Raw genomic sequence first — 19,301 nt, forward strand, 5'->3', positions numbered from 1 at the left:
AATTTCCCAACCACAACATTGCGAGAGAATGCTGAGTGGCTAGTAACTCTGGAAAACAACTATGGCTGATGAACAGAAAAGTATATGTCAAGCCCTGACTGTAAGTAAATAAAGGTACAGAAAAACATAATTTTAATAATACAGCTGTGTTGGTGGGACTGGTTTAAGCTACTTTTTCCAATAAGACCTAGATCCTCCCAGTGGCACTGACACCCTGTAACTCCTGGATGGGACGCACACTGGCACCTCCCTGACGCTCACCGGCACCCACTGAGAGATGAAAACCATTAGCGGTTTTCATCGTTAGTCAGTATTGAATATAAACTTGCAAACAAAACGAAACGGGGTCTTCCCAAAATAGTGACAGTCATTACCAATAAGTCACGGGGCGTCAGCGATGAGCCTGGGCGTCAGTGTCACCCTAGTGGTCAGGCGTCAGTGCCACTGGAAAGATCGCAGGTAGTGTCGGTGGGTGCCAGTGAGGGTCAGGAAAGTGTCAGTGTGCGTCACAGGGTGTCAGTGTCCCTGGAAGGGTCCAGGTGTCTCTGTCATTTTGAGTCATATTTTACCAACTGGTCATAGCTGATAAATCCTAAAGACCTCTTGAAATGTGCCCGTCCAGTAAATTCACCGCTACAGCTCACCATGATTCATTTAACACCAATTAAGCCAGTTAACACACTTTACATAATTGGGTTTCTATGACACCAATGATTCATGACTAAGGCAGCAAATATTTCCACTGAATCAGTGATGCTGCCTTAAATTTTCTCTCGATCAAACATATTGCAAATATGTTTGCATGCGTCAAATATAGGAACAGATGTTGAGAAGGTAATTGCGCTATTTGCTCTTTCTTTTACATGATTGTGTTGAGGTGTTCTGCAGATAATGTACCTGTTGGCTCCTGTCTGGTTCTATAGGCTACATCCTATATACTGTTGTAGTCTACTGTTGTAAAAGCTGTGTGATGATTTTGACAGGCCCAGACGTCAACATCCAAGCTTTCGTTTTGGAAATAAGCTACATTATTTGTTGGACCTGTTGACGCTGCACGCCACTGCTGCGTTACTTTATTTAAAGATCGATTTATTAAAAGATCAGAATCAAAAGGTTACATCATTATTGAAGTTTACTAGTTACTTTTAGTTTCCCTTCTTTTTTTCTTTCTTTTTTTTATCTGACCAGGAAATTACATGACATGACGTCTTCGAGCGGCCGAGGGATTTCCCTCCGAGTACATAGATATAAATCATCAGATGAGAATGCCGCAACACATTACTGCGGGTTCATCAGACTCAAGAGATCTCTGACTGATCAGAAATATGGCCAACTTTAACTTCAGTAAGTGGCAGAGCCTATACTGAGATCCTGACATTAGATTTCTCTTTTTTTACATAGTTTTGTCATGCATGCTGGACATCAGAGGGTTTGTGTAGATTCACGAGGCGCGCTGTGTTTATGATTGTTATCCTCTTGTCATGCAGACTTCGTCAGCTGTGTGCTGCTGCTGACCCTGAATTGGCGCACATCCACCGGAATCCCGGTCCCCGCTCCGACCCAAGAAAATCGCGAAGAGTGCTCGTCGCTCCTTAAGAACCTCGTGAAGGATTTGCCTGAGCTTCTCAACAACGTGAGTACAATTCACCGTTGCACATGTGGGCCATTGATGCTGAATGTCACCATGCAGCAATAATTAATAACCTTGTTTTCTATCACAGAGCGTTTTGTGTTTTGGCATAACATCCGATAAAGTGGATCTGTTGAGCAATGAGACCGTGCTGGCATGCGCACCCAATGAGGTGAGGCTTTCTGTTGATTTATCGGAGATATAAATCATTAATTATACAGTGATTACAAAAATAACTCTGTTTTGAAACAGCTAATGGGAACCGCTTCATCCTGTGCTTTCTCGCTTTTAATGAATGATGCAAGATTCAGAAATGCGTTGTGATACCCGACTTTTCATTTCACGATTTTTGTGGTTACAGAATTCAAGTTGCATGATGCAAAGAACTTCCTCCTTCAGTGAGGTACGCTGGTGCCATTTCTTTCTTTTTTTTTAAAAAAAATATATATATATATAATTATTATTTATTAAACTTATCACACGTACTGTTAATTATTAATAACAAGCCTGGTAGCTATGTTTAATAATAGTATGAACAGGTGTCTGATTTTTTTTTTTTTTTTTTTTTTTTATTGTCTTGACAGAGTGACTGTCTGAGGAACATCATGAGGGACTTCGCCTACTATGATGCTGCTATTCAGTCCTACCTCAAGACCCCGCTCAGAAGTCCCAAGGAAGAAACTGAACTTCTGAAACCAACTCTGGAGACAATACAGAGCCTGAGGAAGGTGTGTTTAGTGTACATGTGGAAATGTGTAGAGAGTGAGAATCATGTCACACAGGAATAGTTAGAGAATCTCCTGGGAAATAACATTTTTATGTTACTTTACAAAATCTTCCTTGGTTTATACAGAAGTGTTCCCCGAAGCCGAATGAAGAGAGCGAGTCTTCAGAGGTATGTTTCTATTCCCTCTTTTTTGTTTGTTCCCTATTTACACCTCATCTTTTTGGCATTTGAAAAGAAAACTGATATTCAAAGATCTTTTAATAGATGGAGGGTTGTTTTGAGTAGCTTTGTGGGGAATCTAGCAGGTCTGTTATTTTTTTTTTGCATTCACACCGTATCCTTCCCTGTTGTCCTTCAGGAGGAGGAGGAGGTTGACCAGAACTGGGGCGAAGACTCCTTCGGTAACCGGCACAGGATGTGTAAGATAATGAGAGGCTTCCATGTCCGCACCATCACCATCAACCGAGCCATGGGCTACATCTACTCTGGAGACTACAGGAAGTAGACATCCTGCTGCATCATCATCATCATCATCATCATCATCATCCTCCTTCCAATCAAATCACAATATCTCCATTCCTTTAGTTTATCCCAAGTGAACAAGCTGACCACACAATTCAGTACCGCTGCTTCCAACTAACAACCAAGTGCTTCACACCTCGCACAACTGTTCAGACCTGTGGGACAGTGAAATTATTGCTAATGTTAGCATAAGAGGCCATGTTGGCCGATGTAAGTGTGTAATGTATTCCAATATTTGGGGGAATGTATTTATTTATTTAAGATCTATTTATTGCATTTATTTATTTATTTATTTATTTGGCCTGTAAAATTATTTATTGTTATTTATAATAAAGTCTTTCTCATATCAAGTGCCGGAGTTGAAGTGATTATTGAATGAAGCCGACGACATTTAATAACAGACTTAAAAGGAAAATCAGGAGAGACACTGTTTCGTTTTATTCAGTCCCCATCTCTTTTTATTTCGGAAGCTTTTGGAGAGATTCTGACCTGATAGAAACAAGTGGAAACGAGCGCTAGGACGGAGAGTTGGTGGTGAACGCTATGAGGGAGCATCTTCTCTGAATGTAAACATTACTACATAACATCGGCTGATTCAGCCTTCTGCCACTTTTCTCAAATAGTGTTGAGATTTTCCCCAGGCGGTTTACAGTGTAGTTTGATGTTTCTAGTATCTATGTCAGTGATACAAGACCTGAAAAACTTACGGGAAAAAAAAGACATAGGAATGATGCTCAGCGTCCAGTTGCACTCACACAGGCAGGACAGTTCAATTTAGCCCTGAATCCAAACTTTATGTATTGCTTCTTTGTTTATAATGTGCACCCACCTGAAATGCACAAACAAGATTTATCCTCAATAAAAAAAAAAATGCAACTCCATTGAGTTTTACAAAGACTTAGTGGTCAAATAAAAAAACACGTACAGATATAACAGTTTAAAAAAATAAAGCTTGAAAAGGCTGGTAAAAAAAAAAAAAAAAGGTGTGTATACAACAAAGTGTGCACAGTGTAAAAAAATAGTTCCATAATTCAGTCAGAAACTTCTTTTTTTTTTTTTTTTACAACAGTCAGACGCATATGCGTGCGACGCAATGCCTAATAGTTGCCGGAAAAGTCCCATAAACATAACATTTAAAACTGAAACAATATCCGCAGGTTGGATTTTTCCCAATTTTTGCAGTTTCGACACTGCAGCACCTACAGTACATTTACATCTGTTACTGGCTACATGATTAGCTACTAAACATCTAAAGGACCGCTACATGTCTGCACAGGTCACTTTAGAACCTGATAGTGGTAGGCAACAATTTCTGGCTACACAAAAGTACCTACGGGTACGGCTCATCTGTTCTGTACTCACTACAGAGGCGTAGGGCCGCGTCTGAAAGAACAAGGCAAGTCTTTTCATGAAATGGAGAAACATGAAGTGTCCACAGACGGATGAGAAATACAAATGGAAGGAAGAGCTGACGTTGTGGAGCTGACTTCAACTCCGCTGTGCTGTATTCCTGAGATCTTCGATCTTCTGGTTCGTGGAGCAACAGATTTCCAGGGGTCCATTGAGTTCATGTCCCTTTCACTTAGCTGCCTGATTGTTCATCATATCTGGAAAGAAAATAGACACAGCACAAAACACACAAAATAAGACTTTTCTCATATGATATTTGGAGCTTGTGACCACTATATAAAGATGCACCTCAAGGATCATCATATGAGTTTAAACTTCATCTTCAAGAGTGAGTCTGACAAAAATGTTCATGCTGCAGGAGACTAATATATCTACAGGATATGTCTATTTACTCCGACCAGCAAACCACTAATCAGTATTAATTTTATCTTGATGTGAGGCGGACAGTGTAACCACTTTCCTGTTACAACTGTAACATGCTGATAATTTGACTTTTTGACTGTTTATACGGATATACCTTGCAGGGTCTGATAAACCTCATTTGGCAAGTCATCCAGATCTTTCACGCTGTCCCACAGGTGGTACGCCGTGGCCTCTGCCGGCCGCCTCCTGCTCTTCCACTGCACCAGCATCTTCAGCTTCTGCATGGTCACGTCTTTCTCCGCCGCCTGGATGTCGTCCAGCTCCTTGGAGTTCAAGTCTAGATAGATGGCCACCTGCTTCCACTCCTTGCCGAGCCGCTTGGCCACCAGCAGCAGCTGCTTCTCCGTCATGTCCTGGTTGGGCGGAGCCGCTGTTTTTACCCCATCTGGAGGGGGAGAAGGGGACACACCCATACGCGGGTACTTAATCTTAGTGTAATTTAAGACAGACGTGTGCACCTGGAAGAATGCTTGGGGTGTTCTTCTGAAGTCACTGAAAGGTGGGGAGGGCTACCTGTCTCGTCCAGCCATCGAGATCTTTTACAGGTCGTCTCCTCTTCTGAGGGGCTGCTGCTCCTCTGCCTGCCTTTGAAAGAGATCGACGTGATGCGAGTCATGTGAGTAGTGAGAAAAATCAAACCAGATTTTTTATTTTTTATTTTTCAAAAAAGGGAGCATACTGTTTGTTCTCTTTCTTGGCTTTTTTTCTGTGTCATCCACACAGTCACCTGGGAGAAGAGAGAAACACGGATGTCAACTAAACTGCAGCAGAAAATAAATTAGAAATGACTTTGACTTTTTGACTGATTACCAGTGAACAGAAAGACGTGCAGCAACGCTTTTATTTTTTTGTTTCTTTTTTTATTTTTTAAGTGTCATGTACGTGAGATCAAGTGCACCGGTACCTTCCCTGATGGTAGCCGACCACACGGTCTCATCTGTGTTGATCTCTATAAGAGACAATGTAAAAGGAGGCGGCTGCTCAAAGAAAGCCTCAAAGTAGCCTTTCATCTTAGTCACTGCGATGGTGAATTTCAAGTCCTGCGCGGAGACATGAAAACATAATTTACTTGTGTAGTGACTAAAAAGAGCACATAACCACAGTCAAAAAACAAAATTGTCTCAAGATGCTTCACAGAATCCAGAGACCCAGAGAAACCCCCAGAGCAAGGTAATGGTGGAAAGGAAAAACTCCCTTTTAAAACAGGAAGAAACCTTGAGCAGAAACCAGCTCACATGGGGGGACCCATCTGCTCGAATGCCGACGAGTACAGACACAGAAAAAAAAAAGAGGAAGGCAGGACAAAAGAGAAGGAGTGCAGACACATTCGTACATGCATCTGGATAAAGGATAAAATGTACATGCAGTAGAGAAAAATTAGGCGAACACGAGTACATGATGCTTGGGAAATGGATGGCGCCGTCATTGAAAGTATTAAACGTGAAACACTTAGTGGGAAAGTGATTGTTGGGAACGAATAATTACGAGCATAGAACGCTAAGAGACGCACCTGAGGTTTGATCTCTCCCTCCGGCTCGCTCAGGAGGCGATACGTCCCCTCGTCGAGTTTACACGTGGGAGGTTTCTCTATCCGAACATATCGATTCTTGTAGCCCCGCACCTGTTTGGCTATATCCTAGTTCACAACAGGGAGAGCAGGAAATCAAAATTATGAAATCAAAAAATGAGTAAACTGAAGGAGTGTTGCATGGCTGCTTGCAATGTGCAAGGTAACGGAACAATAAGTCATGATGGAAAATTACTACACTATTACGCCAATGATAGAATTTCTGGGTCATTTGTTTGGGTGGCCAAAATAGTAGTAGCAATATGATTAGTAACCAGCTGCATCCTCCCATGCACACACATGCTCATGCAACCACAAACACACTTCCTGTGAGAGATCAGTAATTTTTTTTTTGTAAAGGAGAGGCTTATTGTCGTGTTGCGCAGACTTACAGTAAAACACACGCCGTGACTTTAAGTTTACTTATTGACTGCGTCCCCACCCCCTGCACACAACTACCACAACAAATTTTCACAAGTGGTTTGATAAGGTCATTGATACCAGAGATCACAACGTTACACAAGTCTGGAAATAGTCTGTTTGTTCTATGGAGTCTGACCGCAACAAAGCCTTGCACGAACAAAAAGCGAAAGTTACATTTCAGCTGGAGCTTCATGAATTTTTTTTTTTCCTGTTCTTTTGTCGGAGTTTTATCAACTGAGCGGCCGGCGTAATTGGAAGTCTTGATAGAAAAATTCAGGCACATTGTCGTGTGAATGGAATGTTTTTTTTTGGGCTGCTCCTGTTAGGGAGGTATTTTTGTTTTTGTTTTCGCTCGTGTCTCAAAGAAAACAATGTTTTAAATTGAGGAAAACGTCACAGCGATCGGTTTTGTTTCCACGTAAATGTTCTCAGAAGTGTTTGTATTCATGTGCTTGGACAAACTCCAATCAGACATAACATTATGTCCACCTTCCTAATATCGTGTAGGTCTCCCTTCTGCTTTCAAAGCAATTGGGACTTATCAGAAAATGGACATGGGCCTTCTGATGGTGTCCTGTGGTGTCTGGTAAGCGGATGGTGTTAGTCGGGGGATTTGGATCCACAGTCCACCAAGGCATGTTCTAGTGCATCACACAGATGCTTGATCGGTTTGAGATCTAGTGAATTTGGAGGCCAGGTCAACACCTTCTGTCAAGCTGCTACGTGGTGGAGGGGCCCAGTCCGGTCTGATCTGGTCTAGGTGGGGGGGGGGGGTACACACGTCTAAGTAACATTTACATGAATTCCAGATTCAAAATTGAACACTGAACTGTCACAAAATGGTCAATATTATTATTACTTCTCCGGTCATAATGTCTTGCCTGATCGGTGTATAACTCCAATACATTCTCATCGTCCACCGTCGCAGCAACAATTACTAAAACCTTTCTGGACTGAAATTAAAAACAGAGACAGCGGAGGCCGTTTTTAAGAAGCACTGTGCTTCTTTTTTTTTAAACCACTACACAGATTTAAAGAGCCTGTCTGAAGGGAGCATCCATTAGCTAGGTGCTATTATAGATATAAAAATAAAACAGGATCCTGAAAGTGCAGAATGTTTTGAATTTTTTTTTTTTTTTTTACCACATTTCCAAAAGCGGCTCAGTTTTAAAAATAGATCATGGTCCAGATGACATCACCAACCTTGATGTCCGACTGGCTGTTGGTGGCCAAGTAGACGTGGAAGTTGTAGTTGTTGTTGTTGTTGTCACTGCCCAGCTGCTTGTAGACCAGAACCACGCCGTGGTGCTCCACGGCCCGGCTCGTCTGAATGATGGGACCCACCGGCGACAGGGACGTGACGTTCCACTTGACGTGGCTCCCCGAGTGGTCCACCGTCGGCTCGATGAGTGGACGGTTGTCTTTTATGTGCAGGACGCTGAATGTCATCTCATTTTCTGGATCTGTGTGAAGAGGATAAAGAAAAATGAAAGTTTGTTGTCACAGCAAAATCTATTTGTGAACCAAGAGTGGATGTTATATTTTTATCTTCAGAGTTCAAATTTAACTTTTAATGTCGAGAGGGTGACATGTCTCCTGGCAACGTTCACAACATGAACACAACAATAATATGTTAAAGACAAAATTAAAAATAAAAAAAAAGAACACATATTCTTACCAGCTAGGCAGACGGAGTGAGGGAACTGGATGGACTTGAGGACCGACGCGTCCTTGTGGACCGTGTCAACGTTAAAGATGGGTCCGGCGAACTTCCAGGAGTCTCTCAGGAATGAGCCAAACTTGGACCAGGATAGGATGGAGTACCGCACGATGACCCGCTCGGATGCTTCAAACACCAGGCCGGTGACCGAACACTTGTATGTGCCCTCTCCTTCCAGCTGCACCCTAACAACACACACACACACAAACGCGCACACACACACAAAGTCAGGGGTGATGTGGGGAACTGATACGAACGTGCTTCAAAGACACGACGTCACACTTACTGGAGTCGCCCCTTGGAGATCCGCCTGGGTTTGACAATCTCACCGGCGTGGCTCTGTCAAAGCACAGATACACCATAATAAGAAACTACAGGGAGGACATGGGGCTTCTTAGCAGGAACATCAAATGCGATTAAACAAGAATCAGCAGCGAGATCAGACAGATGAAACGTCCGGTTCCTGAGCTCACCTGCTGGATGGCTTTGCATTTTTCACAGCATAATTTGAAGGTCCCCTCATCTGCCAGGACGTAGGACAACAAACAGGATGTTATTTACGAGACACTAACAGGGGGCGGACTGCAGCGCATCGGCTATGATCCGCTTACCTTTCCCATTAAGGACCTCTGCTTCGGGCCCAGCTGCTATTTCTGGAAGATAAAATCGATGCATCATGTGAAGATCTTAGAGGCTGAAATGCTGCGTTAAACCACTGGGGAGGCGTCCCTTCATGAAATTTACATCACTCGCCAGTTTTTTGGTTGAGGGTCAAAGTCAAATCAAAGCTGAAGCTGCAACGCAGCCAGCAGAGCCCTACATGTTGTTGCATAATTATGCAGTATGACCGCCACGAAGACGTGGTAGGGTTACCACTAAAGACATGGCAACTACTACAACAAGCAGACTCCACTGAGCTGCTTGGAAACGACAACCCAGTTCAGTTTAAACGTGCAGAGACTAGTTGCATGTATCAGTATTTAGTTTCATGATGTGTCTCACCATCTCTAGATTCTTCTGCATCAACCTCCTCCTTGTCTGTAAAGAACAGAAGGGAAATAAATACAGTTACAAGGTAATTGGCAGAGCACACTCCATGCTTATTAAGTATCTAGGAAGCACCCCTTACCTTCCTCTTCATCATCTTTCTCGGCACAGACTCCTGTTGAAATTTAAAATAAGAGAAAGGCGCAAAGTTGAGGAACAGAAAAATGAGAAGGAATACTTCAAACACTTTTCCTTTCTTGCAAGAGTTGTATAAGAGGATTGATGTCTATCATTTGAATCTTCTGCCTGCAGCTGCCTACCAGGATATCTGAGGTCCACTAATTAAGAGGTTTTGTCTCATGTGCTCCTGCAAGGATGACAAAACTGCAGGAAGTCACTTCTATTGGGCGTAGGGATCCACCGATACATCGGCTGAACATCGGTATCGGCCGATATTGGCCTCATTAATTACCATCGGCCAAAATAGATGACACGGCCGGTATTTGTTTTTCGATAGGCATTTCGCCCGAGCACTTTGCTGAAAAAATACCCCTTCTCTCTCCCTTTCATTCTTTGAGCTTCAATTTACGGAAGGGAGCACCCCCGCGCGCATTTTCCTTGATCAGCTGAAACGAGACGTAAATTGTGTGGAGGAACTTCAGTCTCGGAGAAAGATTCGCGATATGCAGTTTGAAATAGCTACATGTGACATATGATTCATATTTCTACAGGCGGTACTGTAAGAAAGGTTTTTAACGCATCAAATCTCATAGCCGACCAAAAACGGACGACTGAAGAAAGTTCAAAGCACCGCAAGTAAGACTCGAGACGGTTTTATAATACTGCGGGACATAGACGCAGTGACCTACGTACGTAGCCTGCGCCGTAGTGAGTCAACTGATCAGTCTGACTCGCTCTGTGATAACATCACCCAAACACTAGTCGGCGCCTGCAGACAGCGTCTAACTGTATTTTTTTTTTTTTTATTTTACATTTAGACTTAACATATTTCTATTTCCACAAAAAATATTTATTTATTGGGCAACGCAGATACTAAAAAAAAGTCTTCTCACTGTTATATATCAGGCTGAAACCAGTGAAATGATTTTGTTGGGCAATGTAATATTGACGATTTCACTTTCATTATTTTTTTAGGAAAAGAACTTTAACATGTGAATTAAAGGGTATGTTAAAATTGACGTCAAAGGATGCTTTAGTATCACAAGTTTGACTGATTGAATTTGTGCTCAATGGGATGATAGGGTGAAGAGATGAAAGACTTAAAAATAGCTCAGTAATTAGTAAATAACAAAGAAAACGACGAAGTAAACACGTTTATTCATGATCCATGTAAGTGGAGACGGAAAGCTGCTTTTCCTCCTGAATGAATAGCTGCTTCCATTTTCACACATTTGCCCACTGTAGGATCGTTTCTATCATTAAAACAAAACAGTTGCGTCTGATTATGCTTCCCCTCTATTCCTCTGAAGTACGAGTGCGTCTCTCACCAGACTGCTCATCCTCCTCTTCGTCCTCTGAGCTCTCATCGGTGGATGTTCCCGTGTTCTCTGAAAAATGAATCAAGGTGCTTACATGAATTAGCAGCAAACTCTGAAATGAACTTCCAGTAAACAATGAGTAAAAAATGATTTATGCCACAAAGGTTAACTTGCCTTTGGTGTGACATTTGCGCTTACCTGAACTGCTGCTGTCGCTTTCTGTCACGGTATCTGCAACAAATTAGTAATTGTCATGAGGTGAGTGCTGCTTGTTTTGCAAATACTCATGCAGTAATGTCAAAATGTGACAAAGAGTCACATCATATTAGTCACCGCGATTACTTAAAATTATGGCCATTACTGGAACAAACGCACTTGGCCTGAATATTTCATTTAACTACTATTACCCAGCAGTGACTGGTCAGTCACCAGTTATAGATAGAGTACAGAAGAGTAAAGCCTGCTTGATTACCATAAGTAGAACCATCACTCTGCAGTAAAACTAGACCAAATTAAGGACCCAGTAGTGTGTAAAGCATAAATAGACAGACTCTTCTTCTCCACTTTATCGAACCCAAGTCTATTTACAGCGCAGAAAGCGTCAGGTGCTCAACTTGTCATCAAGTTGAAAAGTGTTTACTAAAAAAACTTTCCTTACATAAGGAAAGTAATAATGCATTGAAGTGAAGCAGCGCAGGTGCATCCCCAGTGAGAACTCCAGTTTTAGGGTGGTTTTTTTTTTTCCGTCGTCATCCATATTAATCATCAAAAAAAAGCCCTGAGCACAGCTGAACTGCACCAACCAGCTTCTGCATATGCATCACTCACAGAAGCTGAACTGTGGCACCCTGAGAAGAAGCCTGTGATAAGTGCCGTGCATTAACATTCTGGCACATTTATATAGATGGGGTCCACAGGAGCTGTGGCTTCTCTCTTCCCAGCGGCGGCGGCGAATGTCCACGGACCGCGGGCCATCTGGCTGAGTGCCTGGCTGGCTAATGGATGGAGCACATCCTCTCTGGCCCACAGAGTTTTATCTTAGACTAACAAGCAGATGCTGCCATCGCCGCTCGACTCGCGGCACCTCCCTCATCAATCTCTCTCTTCCGCTCCGTTCATTCTGCCTGCTTTGCCTCTCTCTTTCTCCTCTCCGCGTTCTCCTTCTCCTCTCCGGGCATCCCTCTTCTTCACTCTGGCATAGCCGCTTCCCCTTCATCAGACTGACAAACAAGGTGGAGAGCAAACACCCTCGCAGATGCACACATGCACGCACAACCACCAGTACACACACACACACACACACGCACACACACACGAGTGCTGTGTGGCTGAGAGCGCCTCCAAGGGTTTGGTATCTGTGAGTGTTGTCTGCCATCTGCTGGTCTAAAATTATAGTGCCGCAAAGGGCATAAAAGGATGGAAAACTTCAGAGGAACAGAGACCTCAGATCAGTGAAAAATACTCCCAGTATCTTGAGGTGATCACCTGTCAGATCACCAACTATTTTTTTTTTTATCTGAACATTTTTAAAGGCCTGAAGATGTAAGAGTACCTGGTATTTCATCAGAAAAAAAAAATAAAAATGTATATAAGAGGAAGTGAATCCTGAAAATATATAAAAAGAATTCTTCTGTAAAATGCAAATGCAGTTTGTGCCCCTGAGGACAGAAGTGACTGCGCATTAATCTCCCCGATTTTCAAAGCAAATGATATGGAAAGCAGCAGGGCCGCACAGTCACACGGCAGACAAGTGCAAAGACGTAAACAAAACAAGGTGAGCAAAAGTAGTGACGAACAATAGACGGCGAATGCACACTTTTTAAATATTAAATGGAGGCATACGAGGTTGCACAGCACAATCACTGAACAAACACATGTCAGTCAGTCATTGTTGGGCCCTCTGACAAAGTGAAAGTAGAAAGAGGCGCTAACAGCGAGGGGGAGGGAGGGAGGGAAGGAACGAAAGGGGGTTGATGTTTACCTTTGTTTTCAGCCGCCGGGATATCTCCGTCTCTGTGGGGCAGAGGAGATAACATTCAGACAACCTATAAAGCCAGCAGTGTAAATTATTGCATTTTAAAAGCAGCTACAGCTGCAGGCACTATCGTAATCCACCGCTTCTTCTTGTGAACAGGAAAATGCACAGTCACGAGAATAAGAAAAACAGGAAATGTGTAAACATCTGCATCTGACTTTCACACACTTCACAATCCCACCCAAACTGTCAGTGCAGGAAACCCACAGTGGAAAATTACTGGCCGGGTACTTGGTGGTGAAATTCATGCACATACGCACACACACACACACGTGCATGCACATGCACATGCACGCACACGCATGCACACACACACACACACTTTTAATTCTATTTTTAAGATAAAACAAACAGAAAAAAAGGAGCATGCTACAAAAAGTATCTCCTCATTTGTGAATATAAACAAAATTTAACTTAAACATTTAAATATCCGTGGTATTGAACCGGGGGCGTTCTACAACTTGCGCACTCTAGGTTCTGATATGAATAGGCGCCTATTTAAACCCCAACTCCCCACCAGGCTTTTATAACTTAAGTAGCTACACGGCTGTAACACCTTTGACATGGTCTACAAGTCCAGTTGCCCTTATTTAGCATGATTTGGACGGTATGAGGGCCAAAGTCAACGTATCCATGTATATAAAGTATTTTTTATTAGTTCAATCCAGTTCTCCGCCTCAGATACCTCTGTCTTCAGCCACTTTCTAATAATAGCCTTTACGCTTGCGACTGATGTTACCCTAAACAGGTACTGGTCTGATGTTCATTTTACCAAAGTATGATTGCTCAATTAAAGTAAAAGTTTAAACATTTTCGCCACAGTTTGCTTCACGTGCATGTTTCATAAAATACTTTACACAAAGTTTTTTCCATCCATCCACCGCCATTTTCCATGTTCATTAAGAGCACAATACTAGTTCCTTTCTCCCACTTCTCTTTTACATATGAGGTGTCATTTTCTTTGGAAATATTTTAACAGCTCCTAACTGTCTCTCTTCTTCTTTGCTTCACAGTATCTCAGCTGCAGGAAAATCTATAGAGGCTCTGGTTGTTTAGGCCATATAAATAAAAATATAAATATAAGTTACATATAAATATTAAGAGTCACTTCCATCACATTAGCCAGACCCTGGAAAGCACAGAGCGACGTTGATCCCCTAACTTCTTAAGCTTAGTGCGTAATATCCCCAAACGTATTGTATAAAACAAGTTCAAGTGCAAACAGTTGCCGTGTCTGAGCGGTCGACCGGAGCAACCTGTTGACACAGCCTGAGCCTACAACAAGAGGCAGCACGCCTGAGAGGGAAAACACACGGGAGCCAACCCCTACAAGAAGAACGAGTTCACCACCGGCGAGCGTGAAATATGTAGGTCACCCAGTCTACTTCCTGTTTCTCTCCCTCACTTGTAAAGACGTGATGCCGACAACCAATCGTGACCGATCCCTTTTATTCGATGTCTGTTGATCCTGATAAGCAGCTGCGGTTTCCATTGTTTTCACACATCTGCGCAGGAAATGCCGTTTTCTTCTCTTCAAGGTCGGCTCCTCTGCCAACCGGTCACGCCAACACAACCCAGGAGCTCATTAGTTGCCATGGCAGTCATCTAGTCCTTTCACGCAGTGGTTTCCTAGTGTCGTTGCTCAAGCCGTTTCAGTCACGAAATAACACCCCCCCACCACCCCCCCTCCTGCACGAGCTGACTTTATCTGCTCTCACTTGTTTCTGTCGTCGTTCTACAAAGCGTGATAACAGAATCCTCTGGGAGGGTCTTCGTCTGTCTCTGCTGAAAGATAAAAGCTTCACATTTTTTGTTTTGTGCTTTCTACAACTTCCCATAAACGCAGCACACAAAGGGAACATCTGTGTGCGGATAAACATCTGTCAGTTAGTCTGCAACCATAACCGGGGGAACAGGCGAACAACAGGCGACCTTTGCTACATTCTGTTATTAATTGCCCAGGATCACTGCAGAGCTGTTGCATTTAACTCTACACTCAAAAGCTGCCCTAATCAACTCCTGTCCCATCTCAAACTTGCCATTTCTGTCAAAACAAACTCTCGCAACTCCGACCCGTGACTATTTGACTGCTACTTCCAACTTGTTTGAAGTTGAGGATTTGTCCGTTGCACAGCAGAGAAGCAGCTCTCGCAAAAATCACTGAAAACCTCCTTGTTTTTTCCTCCTGGGATTTTAACTTTACTACTAAGTGCAGCCTTTGACACCATCTCCCACAGCCTCCTTCTTGAACAGCTCGATGGTAACACACGCACCTGTCATGACAGGTTTGCATCACTTCTCCACAAAGTCGACCTCCACTATTCCTACCCCGGCCTTTTTCGCCCGTGACAGAAATCAGACGCTGATTCTCCGGCAAATTCTCACAAACGAGCAACAGTAAAACAGAAGTCCTCCTCGTCAGCTCTGCTTCCACACTGGCCAACGTCAACAGTTTCTCACTAAGCTTTGATAACTCCAGCGTGCTTCACTCCCCTCAGGTTGTCATCCACGACAGCGCTTTATCTCTTGAAGCCCACATCGACAACCCCACTTGGACCACTGCCTGCTTCCACCCCCGTGACATCAATCGTCTGCGCCTGTCCATTTGCACAGAACACCACCAGGATTCTTGTCCACTCCCTCGTCACATCACGCATTAACTGATGCTGTAACTTCTGTTCTCTCTGGTCCGTATGCAAATGTCTTCATAAAATTCAACTAGTCAAAAATGCTGCAGCACGCATCACCACTTGAATTCCCTCCATGGACCACATCTAACCCCGTTCTCCAACTGTCCACCATGGGTCTTGGAACATCCACACCTAACTCCATTTAACCAACGTTCCCTGTTAGCTCATTTCTATATACATTTTAAATCTGACTTTATTTTCATCGCATTGCATATTTTATTCCTGAGATGTTTCATGCATTGCCCTTTTGTTGAAGGTGACCTTGAGTGCTCTGCAAGGCGCCCACATATGAAATGGATTTTTCATTGTTATCGTTAATTTCCAGTCCTTTAACAGCGGGTCATGACCTGCTAAATCTTTAACTCATAATGTGGCGAGACGACACTGCCCCGCCACTTCCTCTCAAATAATGTTATTGTGTGTACTTGATTGCTATTTAAATGCAGATTTCAACAGAGCCGAGCTCATGAAGCGTCCTCTGAATTGTGCTGCTGCTTTGGGGATTTCCAGGTTGTCCAGCAGGTAAGCGATGCCCAGGTAACAACAACACGGTAGTTTTCAGAGAGGTGGATGAGTCATCAGTATCATATCACCTGTCTTTGTTTCACGATACGGGAGATGAAGACTGTTGTGTAAATATTAAAGACGCGGTTATGAAACAGAAAGGGGACTATCCCGACTTTGCAGAAATAACAAACTAGTTTAAAAAAAAAATGGGTGCTGCGCGTCATAATCAACCACGATCACAAACTCCAAGCAGGAAGAGTGTGGCTATTTTCTCTTGTAGTGATCTTTAAATCCTCGTCATTTGCATCAAACTCGCCTACAGCTTTCGCTACACACATCACGATGATACATTGTTGTCGGTGAGTCACCGTCTCAATCTAACAACAGCGCAACGTGCAGCGGAGAGGCGAAGAAAACAAAGAGATCACGACTCCATGCAGCTTTCTCTTCTTTCTCGTTCTCTAGCCGGACGATATGCGCGTTTCTGACTTGGAAACGACACATGTAGATGCGGCTGACTGATCTAAAAAAGCCGAAAGAGATGAGCCCCAAACAGAAAACAACAAAAGACGCCACTTCCTGTACGGATTACTGTGTCATCCACACTGGTAGCGACTCAAAACACTGGCGCATGGCAAAGCGTCAACGCTGGCTGTTTGTTTGTTTGTTTTGTCTGGTAACAATAAAAAAAAAAAGGGTCTTACCCGTCCTCCAGGTGACAGGTCGCCCCGCAGCTCGCCATCCTCGCGACCATCCTCCGATTGTAATCGTACCCCGTTATGCTTTCTGTTCCGCCGCGGCGTGAAGCAGCGGCTGCGCGTAACAGCACCTGCAATGTGGAAAATTCGATCCTATCATCGACTATCGGTGGCTCGTTAAAGCGCTCGGCGGATTAAAAGGCGCGATAATGGTCAGCGAACCCTCGTGGCTGCACAAACCTATTCAAATCACATGTCCGGTTTAGTGCAACACCCTTTATTTAAGTAAACCTGCGGACTTCACCCCAAAACAAGGCGCTAATAGTCGCCCAATCCCACAAAGAAATCATTCAGCTCCAATTTCTGCAGCGTATGTGTAGATGTGAGTTGCTTCCTATGGTCGACGCTCCGAGCGTAAACACAGCGCAGATCTTTAACTCGTGTTAACGTCAATGCTGCGCAGCAGTCAAGGCGGGAAGCGGCTTTCAGATCGGCGGCGCTGCGCAGTTGTCGCGCAAACAATGAAAGGCACATGTGGGCGGGCGCTGCAACCCACCCTGTTATTAGGTCAGAATAGGGTTCTTTGGCGGGATGAGTCCCCCCCCCACCCACGGGTCCGCCCTCCCCGAAAAACACGCGATGGATGCGCAAAGCTCCTCCATCAAATGTTTTTTTTTCTCGTAAATGTTTAGCTCGTCTAATGTGTATCGTTTTGGAAAAGAGAAGTGCAAATTCTTTTGTTCCTGATTATGAACATGCTGATGCATGAACATGATGAACATAGATTGGATTAGTTAATCGTTAACTAAAGCAGCTTTGTTTCAGTTCTTGACGTTGATGTTAACGCGTTCAGTGACTGAAATCATCAAATCTATCATGTCTCTCTCTTATATATTGTAATGTAATGTTGTAATGTGTATACTATAAATATAACTTTTAGGAAATCTGGTCTGAGTGCATAAATGTGGTGTAATTCAATAATCTATAAGACTGATTGGTTTACATATCACTACAATGTATCATACAGAACCTTTCTGCTGCTATTACTGACTTGCACGTCCACAAACCTCATACAGAAAAACCCGCTACTGCTGTGTCTACATATACACTGTGAAGTTCATTGTTGCCCACATTGCATTTTTAACTCTAGTAAATCCCTTCATCCGCTGTGCACTTTAGTTATTGTTTTCTTTAGTGTCAGAATCATTTCTGTTGTGCCTGTGCTCTTTTCTTAGAAGATAGAAATAGTAGTAGTGTCACTGTTAGTGAGGCCTGATGAAATGAAAGGTAATTGGAAAATACAGAAACAATTGTTCTTCATATCCAGAAATGTGCTGAGAAAGCAGGAAATCTGCATCCTTACCCGTGGAAAACGCTTCCACACAGAGTAGTTCCTGGTTCCTGGGAACACCCAACACACACCGAGCACACTGATGAACACACTGATGTCCACTGATATCATGTGAAACAATGCACTGTACTCTGGTGTGAACATGCGCATTGAAATGTACTAAAAGTTTCATAAAATTTAAACAACTGAAATCTTTTAATCACTTTTGTCTTACTGTCAGTCAACTCTTCTCCCCGTCCTCTTTCCCGTCCTTCGTGGTGAGAATGTTCTGCTTGGACGAGAGTGGACGGTCATATCAACACACAGCCACCACCGACATGGACAACTCACTTCAGTCAAAGCCTCTGAAAAGCTCGTTTATGAATGAAATGATAAACTGCGTGTTGCGAGAAAGCGCCAGTGCGACAAAGACGTTCTCTGAGCAGGGCAAGGCAGACTCCATCTGTCCAGGGTCAGAGCGGAAGAGTCTGGAAATTACCACGGGCTGCCAATTATGGCATGAGATGGACACTGGAGGCTAAAATGTCTGCTGGTAAGTTTCATCAAGTTATGTGTAAAGAGGGAGCTGCAGCAGTGTGTTGTAACATACCTCAAGGTGAGGAGCTGTTTTCTCATTCACAGGACAAATCCACATTCACATCTTCCCACCACTGATGCACATAAATCAAGAAACCTGGTTTAATAAACACTGTGCTTATTTCAGTAATTTGGTAGGGATTCATTGTGTGGGGGTGGGTCGGTGGTCAAGAGCCTTATGCATGTTGTATCTTTTACCGTGACTGTTTTGCTGTGTTGTTATGTTTCTATGTGTCCGTACTTAATCTTTCCTTCAGTTTTGAGGGCCCTTGGCCTGAAAAACGTTGATGACCCCTGCCTCAACGCATGATCTTAAATACACTTCGGACTAAACCATCTCTAAGATGCAGAGGTTGAAATCTTAGAGAGAAAGGTTTTTAAATGAAACCCTTTTAAATACAACAACTTCAGCACAACTATTTTACTCTTAAATTGACATTAATAGACTTAACAGAAAAGAAAATACAAAAGGAAACAATCCCCCTCTCTAAATACTACATCGTGGAAGCGGATGTGGATGTGGCGTTCAAGTGCGC

At 43.2% G+C, this 19,301-nt stretch overlaps 2 protein-coding genes across 4 annotated transcripts; one reads left to right on the forward strand and one right to left on the reverse strand.

Moving 5' to 3' along the window:
• Positions 1–1,468: 1,468 nt before the first annotated feature.
• Positions 1,469–3,588, forward strand: il12a (interleukin 12a; the record flags this gene model as incomplete). Its single annotated transcript, XM_047594745.1, has 6 exons — positions 1,469–1,633; positions 1,722–1,802; positions 1,992–2,033; positions 2,215–2,358; positions 2,487–2,525; positions 2,722–3,588. Coding segments are annotated over 6 exons (612 nt in total), but the record flags the coding sequence as incomplete, so codon positions are not given.
• si:dkeyp-97b10.3 lies at positions 3,297–17,349 on the reverse strand. Of its 3 annotated transcripts, XM_047594700.1 has the most exons (18): positions 17,079–17,349; positions 16,845–16,969; positions 12,890–12,921; positions 11,107–11,139; positions 10,918–10,977; positions 9,552–9,584; positions 9,425–9,460; positions 9,034–9,075; positions 8,896–8,945; positions 8,709–8,761; positions 8,381–8,607; positions 7,906–8,165; positions 6,223–6,348; positions 5,617–5,752; positions 5,392–5,439; positions 5,226–5,297; positions 4,807–5,097; positions 3,297–4,486 (listed from the first exon to the last, which is right to left on the reverse strand). In XM_047594700.1, the coding sequence occupies exons 2-18, from the start codon at positions 16,892–16,894 to the stop codon at positions 4,458–4,460; spliced, it is 1,578 nt and encodes a 525-aa protein (XP_047450656.1). In that variant the 5' UTR covers positions 16,895–16,969; positions 17,079–17,349; the 3' UTR covers positions 3,297–4,457. The 3 variants fall into 3 exon arrangements, with proteins under 3 accessions (XP_047450656.1, XP_047450655.1, XP_047450657.1); XM_047594699.1 differs by having other exon boundaries at positions 16,845–17,349; XM_047594701.1 differs by lacking the exons at positions 16,845–16,969; positions 17,079–17,349 and adding an exon at positions 15,217–15,373.
• Positions 17,350–19,301: the final 1,952 nt, after the last annotated feature.

The sequence above is a fragment of the Mugil cephalus genome, chromosome 9, assembly GCF_022458985.1.
Source record: "Mugil cephalus isolate CIBA_MC_2020 chromosome 9, CIBA_Mcephalus_1.1, whole genome shotgun sequence".
Taxonomy (NCBI): domain Eukaryota; kingdom Metazoa; phylum Chordata; class Actinopteri; order Mugiliformes; family Mugilidae; genus Mugil; species Mugil cephalus.

Coding starts and splice junctions, on each gene's coding strand:
- si:dkeyp-97b10.3 (XM_047594700.1), bottom strand. CDS start 16,894: ATGGTCGCGAGGATGGCGAGCTGCGGGGCGACCTGTCACCTGGAGGAC. Junction 10,978..11,106: donor AAGCGACAGCAGCAGTTCAG/GTAAGCGCAAAT, acceptor TTCATTTTTCAG/AGAACACGGGAACATCCACC. Junction 9,076..9,424: donor TGCAGAAGAATCTAGAGATG/GTGAGACACATC, acceptor TTTATCTTCCAG/AAATAGCAGCTGGGCCCGAA.